A 9,916-nucleotide genomic window follows, 5' to 3' on the forward strand; every position below is an offset into this window, starting at 1 on the left:
CGCGCCCTTAAGACTTGGTTATTTCAGCTTGCAGGACTGGCCTAGGGTAATTTTTAGAGGGGTTTTAATTATATTTTAATTGGACAATGTTCAAATATTTCTTTTAATTAATTTTAAATTTGTAATTGTTATTTATGTATTTTAATTGATTGTCAGCCGCCCTGAGTCCGCGAGGAGAAGGGCGGGATATAAATCCAAAGATAAAAAAAAAAAAAGGATCAGTATCATCAACTTATTATAGTTGAAAACAAAACTTCCTGCAAAGGCTGTACCACCTCTTCCCCCTCCTTCCCCCATGGAATATAGACTCACCAACTTTGTAGTCTTCTGTCCCCTTGACCCCTATTCTTGCCCGCTTCTGCTATAGGGCTGCATTCCTGTCAAAAAAGCATCTGAGTTGAGATGCTGGAGCCATTCCTAGTGGAAAAGTAACCCATGAAACTTGCTGTTGTCTCTTTGCCAACTCTTTTCAGGCCAGACATCATTGACCCAGCCATCCTTCGTCCAGGACGTCTGGACCAGCTCATCTACATCCCATTACCCGATGAAAAGTCTCGCATAGCTATCCTCCAAGCCAACTTGCGAAAATCACCAATTGCCAAGGTCAGTCAAAGCAGGCAAAAAAAATGGGCATGTAAAACTAAATCAGCAATAGATGTCAAGAGTCAGGTGTCACCCGTCCGGTAGAGGAGGACTGATTGTGACAATCTTTAAAGGGGGTGTGCGGCTCAGTCTTCCCTGAAGTTCTTTAGTGTCAAAGTGAGGAACAAGACGGCAGAAGAGCCGTGGTGGCGCAGTGGTTGGAATGCAATATTGCAGGCTAACTCAACTGCTCACTGCCAGGAGTTTGATCCTGACCGGCTCAAGGTTGTCTCAGCCTTCCACCTTTCCTAGGGTGGTAAAATGAGGAGCCAGATTGTTGGGGGAAATATGCTGACTATGTAAACCGCTTAGAGAGGGCTGTGAAGCACTGTGAAGCGGTATATAAATCTAAGTGCTATTGCTATCGCTGCTCATTCCATGGACAGGACCAAATTGCTCCAATACGGAAAATGGAGCCGTGGCTCCCACTGCCTTCTATGCTGATTTCACCATGGAAGGCTGAATTAATTGGCATATAGTCAACTCCTTAAACACATTTTTGCTGCCCCTCAGCATTCCCCTCTCATTTTTGTCTTACTTTGCTAACTTGGGCAGGTAATACTTTAGCTTGTATGTCTTTTCCCAACAGGATGTAGACTTGAATTATCTGGCTAAGATCACACATGGCTTCTCTGGTGCTGACCTCACCGAAATCTGTCAGCGTGCCTGCAAGCTTGCCATCCGTGAGGCCATCGAGATGGAGATCAAGGCAGAACGGGAACGCCAGCATCAGAAGTGCGCTGCCATGGTACGGACACAATATTTTCCCTTTTCCATCGAAAGCCAGACCCGATTCCTTCCCTTATCTCTCCAGCAATGTTCTCAAGAGTGTGTCCTCCATCTTGGGGCTGCAGTGTGCCTGACAGCCTTTTCTTCTGTATCTTGTAACAGGATGATGATTATGACCCGGTGCCGGAGATCCGGCGGGATCACTTTGAAGAAGCAATGCGCTTTGCACGCCGTTCAGTCAGCGATAATGATATACGCAAATACGAGATGTTTGCCCAGACGTTACAGCAGAGCCGCGGCTTTGGCAACTTCAGGTAATGTTAGAAGAAGTTTGTGCTTCTTCTATCCCCAAGCAAATAAAATAAAGGCACCACAGCATCGGGGGTGGGGGGGTAGGGGGGTAGGGAACAGGGGGAGTTGCATCCCTGACCCAAAATAGTTTATAGACAGAACAAGCAGTGTCTGCAACAAAATGCAGCAGTGTGTAAAAGTGAAGTCAGGATGCCAGCTATTTCAATCTCCTATTCCCACCCAATTTCCCTGAATGAAAGATGGGATATAAATTTACTTAAAGAAGAATAAAAAAAAACACATTATTTTTAAGAGGGATATAAATTTAATAAATACTTTGGTATGCTTGTGCAATACTGGACTACGTAGTCTTTTTACTTTCGTATTAAGAACCGTATCCATCTATGGCAGGGGTAGGCAACCTTGGCTCTTTTATGACTCGTGGACTTCAACTCCCATAATTCCTGAGCCAGCCATGCTGAGGAGAAAGGGAGAGGTTTCCAAGCTGAGCCATGGTGGCTCAGGAATTCTGGGAGTTAAAGTCCACGAGTCATAAAAGAGCCAAGGTTGCCTACGCCTGATCTATGGGATGTTGTGCTTTTTAAAAAGTGCAATGCAGCCCGCATCGGAGGGTTGACTGCAGTCCTTTTGTGAATCCAGGGCCACATTCCTGAACAACTAGTTGCACTTGGACACTGTGATAATATGTAGCTAGTTCCAATTAAGACGGCCATTCATTCAAGTAGAGTGAATAACTCGTGGTTTCTCCTGAACTGAACTAGCTTTCCCCTTTCTCCCCCCACAGGTTTCCATCGGGCAAGCAGAGCAGTGGTGGAGGGGGCAGCAGTGGCAGCAACAGTGGGCAAGGAAGCCTGTTCCAGGAGGAGGGGGATGACGACCTCTATAACTGATGGCCCCCTTATGGTGGAGCGGATGGTCTTAGTCCTGCTCATATTATTGTGCTCTTTAATGTTAAGGACTGGTGCTTGAGGCCCTAAACCCTGCCCCTCTTCCTTGGTTGCAAATCTGCACTGCTCGGCACAAAAAAAAACCCCTCATCTTTCATTCTGATGAGTAATGTTGGGGTGCCACTTTCCTTTTTTGTCTGGCTTGTCTGTGGCCAGGACCCCCTTGGTTTTTCCATTCCTCTTGTTTTTCCGAAGATTAAAGCAGTACCTGTGGTAGTCAGAAGGGGGAGCCAAAGCTTAAGCAGCTGTGGCAGGAATATAATCATTCTCCATCAGACCAAAGGTCCATTTATTCTAACATTTTGCTTTCCGTAACAATCAGGAAGCTGACCGTTGAAGCTCAGATGCGGGATTAAAGCTTCCCATTTACCTAGGCCTCTGCCCCCAAATGCATCAGAATGTTTCGCACCAGTACCTGCTCTTGCATTGCTTCCAGTTTAGAACAAAAGGGAATGGAGGATGAATGGTTTTCCAATCTTGCTTACAAGCCAAGTTGTTCCTATGGCCCCTCTTAGCCCCACAGCAAAGCCTTTGGACTAGTAAATAAGGTGAATTTCAACAAACTCTGGTCTGTGTTATTAGGTGATAAAGACTTCTGAATGTCTAATAAACTGAAAGTGCATGCGTCTTGCACTAGGAGGAATTTTATGAAAGCTGCAGAGAGCAATTACCTGCTCAGGGGAATGAAATGTGGGCATATCTATACAACATCCTTCCTTGGGTATAAAGATGGCCGTTTCTAAAGGATATCAGCACATAGTTGCCTGTATCTCGCTCTCTGCCTGCAACTGGGAATTTTTACTCTACTCTGGAATTCTTACTCTACTCTTGCCTCCAGACACTGCCTATGGGCATTGTATAGCGACACTGTGTATCTTATACTTTCTGTAGCCTGCCTGGCAGGGAATCAACTGCCTCAGCTCCTTGTGTAGCTTTTAAAATAGTTTACAGCTACCATACTGATTCTCACAGCAATTCCTCTTTCTCAACCTCTAGAACAGTAATGGCGAACCTTTTAGAGACCGAGTGCCCCAAAACCTCCCCCCCAGCCCCCCCTGCTCTGCCCCCACCCCACCCCTGCTCTGTCTCCACCCCGCCCACCTGCAAGGCCGCTCACTGCCTCCATGACCTGCCACAGATTGCTCAGGTGGCCCAGCAGCGCCATGGTGGCCACTCCCTCCGCCCGCGCCCCACAACATCAACTGCACGTGACGGGGCGTGAGGGCGGAGTCTTGTCCCCGTTGCCCGGCTGCCATGTCATTTGCTATGCTGCTCTGTGCGGGCCACGCTTGGGGGTGACTCTCTTCCAGGGGGGCTGCTGGCGAGGAGGGGGCCGCAGGGGGAGGCGGAGCTGGGGCAATGGCACGGGTGCCCACAGAGAGGGCTCTGAGTGCCGCCTCTGGCACGCGTGCCATAGGTTTGCCACCACTGCTCTAGAACATATCTAGCAGCTACAGAGACTCAGACAACCACTAAGGCAGTCAAGTAATACAGAATCACTAATTTTTGCTGCCACCAGTTGTCAATAGTTAAACAGTAAACCTATAGCAGTGATGGCGAACCTTTTAGAGACTGAGTGCCCAAACTGCAACCCAAAACCCACTTATTTATCGCAAAGTGCCAGGGTTGCATCAGCATTATGGTGCCCTCAGAGGGAGCAGGGGGCATGGCCCACTGGCTGGGTGTGGCTGCAGTGGTCACGGCAGACGGTGAGTGTGGCCGGGGCCAGTCCCTCGCCATCTCCAGGGCATCCCCGGGGGGCCAATGCTGCATCCTCGCTCACTTTCTGCCCTGTCGCTTCCAAACGCCACATGCTCGCTACTCTGGCGAACTCTGCTGGGGCAACGTTGTGCATGCCCACAGAGAGGGCTCTGAATGCCGCCTCTGGCACGCGTGCCATAGGTTCGCCACCACTGACCTATAGTTTCAACGAATTTTTTAAAAATTCAATCAGTAGGCAGTACAACAGAAAAGCAAAAATAGTGCATGGAGTAATCAAAGTGTTGTGTGTAGCAATGGAATTTCAGCCAAGGCACCACCAAACATGGTCTTTAGAATGTTGCACACAAATAAATAATTTATTAAAAGGCCAATGAACAGCAGAGACCCATTTCAGCTGCAGCTGGGTCACGTGGGTGCAGCCCACTAGATAGTACAGGAACATAGCAAAACAGCTGTGTGTTTTTACAAACATATTGAAGGATAGGGTTGGCGGGGCAATACCAGGTGTGTAGACTGGGGCAGAATATTTGAACCTGGAGCAACAGATCTCCAACTTCATCTCTTTTTCCCCAACTAATTCCCACAACAGTGATAATTTTCCTTCTGCTGTTTGATCCCACTTGTTTGCCAGCTTTCAACCAGGATTCTGCAAGCTCGATTTTACATGCTCCAGCTGCCAGATGACAATAAGCAGTCACTGAATGAAAACAAAACACATGGAACAATAAATGGGACCCTGAGGCTGACTAGATTAGTTGGGCTGGCACAGGCTGCTGACAACAAGCATGTGGGAAGCATGTCAGGGACCTGAAGAAAATAAAGCATGAAGGGCCAGAATACCCCAGTGAAGTGCTTTATTGTAGAGTGCCTGGTGCTGATTAAGAATTCCCACAGGGTACAGTTATGCCACAGCCAGCCCCTACCGATCAATCATTTCAGGACTTTCCCATTGTCCTTTGCTCTGTTCTTCACAGCTTCCCAGAGCTTAGAGTAGCGCAGCAGACAGAGGCATCCGCTTGCAATCTGTGGGTCAGTCTCACCAGTTCCCAAAGGATATTATTTTGTAGAATCATCAGCAACAATTTGTTGAAATCCATTCTAGGACAGACTGTTGCAGATGTCTTCTGTGAGAAAACAGTGCTGTGAATCTTACTCTTCTGAAAGGTGCTTTCTGAGTTTGGCAGGCCACGTGACATCACGTTTTTCAGCTTTTTTTAAATCTCTCCACGATGCCCATGAAAGGGTTCTCTAGAATTTCTACATTCATGTTTAAATTAAAGGCCGCCCTGAACCATAAGCACGTGCCTTTGTTTTCTCCACCGCAATTGCTGTGCAATCTATATGCGATGGTGAGACGAAACGATATGTCGCATCAGATTCCTTGTGTGCAAGCACAGCAAATTTTAGACACAAATTCCTTTACACACTGCAGTAATGCAGCAGCCTCAACATTGTGGAAAATCTGCATCATAGGCTCCAAGTAGCCAGATCATTTCTGGCAGCACGTTAAAATAGCTGCCCTGACAGGGTTGGACTTGAATGGCTACTCTCTGGCTCGGAAAGTGCAGCAGGATGATTGTCTACCTGAACTGAATGTCCAAGGAAGGAGGCTACCTGGGATGTCTTCTCGCCTGATGATTCACAAGAGCAAGATTCACACTCTTGCTCTTGCGCTATACAAGAAAGGTAACATTCTTCAGCTTTGGAATATAGCCTGAATAATTACCAGGCTGTTCATTGTGCACAGTGCAGTCCGTATCAGGAAGGACATATGGCTTTCAAAATGCACTAAATCGTCATTTTCCTATCAAAACATACTGGCCAGCTTTCATTTACCTGGTCAAGAACTGTCTCCTTTTGATACTGATGACTATTTGGGAGCAGAGAGAGTTCTTTCTCAGTTCTGCTTCACTGAAAGTATTAGGAATGTATAATGTATTCTTTACCTCTGAGCAAAGGTCTCCTCCACAGATGTCCAATAGAAGCCACCATATCAAAATGAATTCATGGGCATCATGACTTTTCATTTGCATTATGATATATTTACTCTCCTTCACCCAAGAAGATCATGTATCTCTCTCTCTCTCTCCCCCTCTCATAAGAAAGTCAGAAACAGGCAGGAGGCTGCTTCAAAATACTGAACTTCGTATCTGCTGCCAAGATTTGAAACTGCCAATTTATCTGTGATATTGCCTATACCACCAGCAGCCGCCCAGTTTGCTGGATTCTGAATTCCAGGAAGGTTCAAAGTGCTTTCAAGTAGATCAACTCTTGTTTTCTCCACCCAATACTAGATGCGACCAGCAGCAACACTGCGCTCGGAGCTCTGGAAGGAGCTGGCCTCCCAGCGGTCAAAGTGTGTTGTTTTGAGGTCAGGGCGCCTTAGAAATAGCGCCAGAAGCTTGCGCAGCACTGCACGTCGCAGCAATATATATACCCACGGGTCCAGGATCTGGTTCCAGGAGGCCATCCGCACACCAAGGAATAGCAGCTGATCATAATTCAAAGCTTTATGAGAGTTGCTCACTGATAAGATGACAATGACCTGGGAACAGCACAGAGGAAAAAAGCAGCAATATGACATCAGCAAATGAGAGAACAAGATATCAGACAGTAGGTTTCTATGGTCCGCTCCTCCCCAGTGACCCTAAGAACTTAGAAACAGGTATTAACTCTGTGTACATATTAGCTCAGCCCACATAATAAATATACCATTCACAACACAGCCCTTTATTTGTGCGCTGATAAGGGCTTCCCAGAGTCAATTGACTGATTCAGAATATGATTGCTTGGGTCATTCTTTGGGCTATTATACCCAAGCATAATGTCAATTTGATCCAAACGTTTAACCTCAAGAAGTTTTCCAGTTAACATTCTCTCCCCTCTAATCAAATAGTTTCTTGTATAATCAAGGTGCTGTGTTTCATATCACCATAAATTCCAAGAACACACAAGGGCACCTTATGCTATGTTTACCCAGTCTGAAGCTCTCCGTATATTTTAATGTAATTTTTAACCACCATGGTAATAGAACAATCACAGCCCTTTAAAATAGACTAGACCAGGAAGCAAAATCATGTAGATCAGTACTACATTTATTGTAGAGTTATAACGTTTTCCAAGTCTGAATATATCTCCCTTCTCACTCCAGCTTTATGTGAACTAGGGAAGGGTTTGTTTGATACATGCCAACTTCCCCCTTATTTTGTGCCTCAAAATACAGGCTAAGCACCCTACATGTTTCCATTGCCCCTTTTCTCTTCTGTTTTTTGGTACTCACCAATAACGGGCTCCAACAGATACAGGAGACCACCATGATGCCCACAAGCTGTACGACCATTTCAATGTCATGAGCTTTGGCTTTCCGCCGACCGCATTTGCGCTGACCACGGAGACGAGCTCGCACCAGGATGAACCCGCTGAACGTGTTGCAGATGAGAGAGGCCACCAGGGAGGCCAAACCCAAAAGGGAGAAGAGCAGGGCAAAAGCTATCTCGGACCATTCTTCTGCCTCTCGCACCTTGATAAAACACCAAGTGTTTTGGGCCTGGACAACATATTTTCCAAAACTGCAGAGAGGCATCAGGGCAATGGCAAGAGCAGTGGCCCACAGTCCTACCAAGGAAAGCTTCGTTCGGCCTGGCGTGACCACTGTGGCATGAAGCAGAGGGCGAGTGATGCCAATGCAGCGCTCCACTGCCATCATGAAGCCCAGAAAGAGAGGGCATAGTCCAAAGAATACCATGGAAGCACCAAAGAACTGGCAGAGAGCTCTGGTGGGATCCATGGCTGCCCAACCGCGCCGTGTGGCATACAGTTGCAACACAAAGGAGCCTGGAATGATATGGCCTGCTAGGTCTGTGATAACCAAGCTGCTGGCAAATAGCAGGAACGTGGCCTTGGAACGACGCCGTAAGCGGATGTAGGACTGCACTAGGATGATCAAGGCCACGATATTAGAGACTGCCCCCAAGGTCATGGAGAAGATGGGGGCAGCAGGAGAAGAAGCACTCGATGGAGTCTTCACCAGCTCTGTATGATCTGAAGAGGAACTGTTCACCAGATGAATGGCAGGTGCTTGAGAAGCATTGGGAGGGTGCATAGCAAACATCCTGTCAACGGCTGCTTCCAGGCTCAGGCATCTGCAAAGGGGGGAAAAAAAGAGGATTAGCACCTCCATTTCTGTCCATGAGAGCTGGCTCTCCCTACTTCCTCTCTTGCTCCCAGCCATCAGCTCCTACAGAACCCAAAGGCAAGAGAAGCCAATTTTCTGTACGATTTAATGTAGCCTCTCCTAACTTTCCCTTTTGTCCTGCCGGTTATTTCTCTCCTGCCCTGGCTGACTTCTCTTGTATTTTGAAAAAAAAATATTTTCTTAAATTTACAACCTGATTTGGATTACGTGTTTTATCATAGAACCCAACATATGTACTTTCAATGAAGAGGAGAAGTAACAGAAACATGGGGAAAGGAAGTAAGGCTTTCATGAACAACTAGTCAAGTAAATTCTTTTTAAAGAGGGAAGGAGAGTTAAAATCCACAGGGCCTTAACCTCCTAGGCACCTCTCCTTCAACCAAAAGCTCAACTCAGACTGAATATTAACAGTGCAGTCACTTTCCTGGAATTAAGCCCCATTTACCTCAGAGTAGCTCACTTCTAGCCAACCAAAAGTATTTAATATTCCCTATTTGAAGTAAAATGGGGCAGCTACTTCAGGCAGATTTTGACTACAGGTAGTCCTTGCCTTACAACAGTTCACTTAATAATGATCATTTGAGGTTACAACAGCCCTGAAAAAGTGACTAATGACCTTTTTTCCACACTTACGGCTGTTGCAACATCCCCATGGTCACGTGATCGAAATTCAGATGCTTGGCAACTGACTCAGATTTATGACCGCTGCAGTGTCCGGGGTCATGTGATCACCTTTTGTGACCTTCTGACAAGCAAAGTCAATGGGGAAGCCAGATTCACTTAACTTGTTGCTAACTTAACAAATGCAGTGATTAACTTAACTGTGGCAAGAAAGCTCGTAAAATGGGGAAAAACTCATTAATAACTATCTCCCTTAGTAGCTGAAAATTTGCTCATAAGTCAAGGTCTACCTGTATCACCAAGGGAAGCCAACTGTTTGTTATTTAATATACTATTATATTTCTACTGTTTGTGATCTGTTGCCTCATGTGCCAGAGTAACTTCTCCCACTCTGATTAAGATGAATGTTGATTTGGTGCTAATCGGGCAATCAATGGTGAAAAAAGTAAGGTTCTACATTTAGGCAAGAAAAACCAAATGTACAGGTATAGTATAGGGGGGTATCTTGCTCAATAGTAGTAACTGTGAGAGGGATCTCGGAGTCCTAGAGGACAATCATTTAAATATGAGCCAGCAGTGTGCTGCAGCTGCCAAAAAAGCCAACACAGTGCTAGGCTGCATTAACAGAGGGATAGAATCAAGATCACGTGAAGTATTAATACCACTTTACAATGCCTTGGTAAGGCCACACTTGGAATACTGCATCCAGTTTTGGTCACCACAATGTAAAAAAGATGTTGAGACTCTA

General features: G+C 46.1%; 2 protein-coding genes across 2 annotated transcripts in view; one reads left to right on the forward strand and one right to left on the reverse strand.

Moving 5' to 3' along the window:
• The window catches only part of LOC107293242 (transitional endoplasmic reticulum ATPase), a 25,916-nt gene extending 22,653 nt beyond the window's left edge, over nucleotides 1-3,263 (forward strand). The window contains exons 14-17 of the mRNA XM_029285347.1: nucleotides 474-603; nucleotides 1,232-1,390; nucleotides 1,534-1,685; nucleotides 2,468-3,263. Coding sequence (XP_029141180.1) covers nucleotides 474-603; nucleotides 1,232-1,390; nucleotides 1,534-1,685; nucleotides 2,468-2,573 — 547 coding nt within the window. The 3' untranslated portion in view covers nucleotides 2,574-3,263. The remainder of the gene's footprint in view (nucleotides 1-473; nucleotides 604-1,231; nucleotides 1,391-1,533; nucleotides 1,686-2,467) is intronic.
• Nucleotides 3,264-6,599: 3,336 nt separating this feature from the next.
• LOC107293243 (prostaglandin E2 receptor EP1 subtype-like) lies at nucleotides 6,600-8,487 on the reverse strand. The gene is made up of 2 exons (XM_015822387.2): nucleotides 7,633-8,487; nucleotides 6,600-6,897 (listed from the first exon to the last, which is right to left on the reverse strand). The coding sequence occupies exons 1-2, from the start codon at nucleotides 8,461-8,463 to the stop codon at nucleotides 6,643-6,645; spliced, it is 1,086 nt and encodes a 361-aa protein (XP_015677873.1). The 5' UTR covers nucleotides 8,464-8,487; the 3' UTR covers nucleotides 6,600-6,642.
• Between the last annotated feature and the right edge of the window lie 1,429 nt (nucleotides 8,488-9,916).

The sequence above is a fragment of the Protobothrops mucrosquamatus genome, unplaced genomic scaffold (genome assembly GCF_001527695.2).
Source record: "Protobothrops mucrosquamatus isolate PMUCROS unplaced genomic scaffold, P.Mucros_1.0 scaffold1544, whole genome shotgun sequence".
NCBI lineage: Eukaryota > Metazoa > Chordata > Lepidosauria > Squamata > Viperidae > Protobothrops > Protobothrops mucrosquamatus.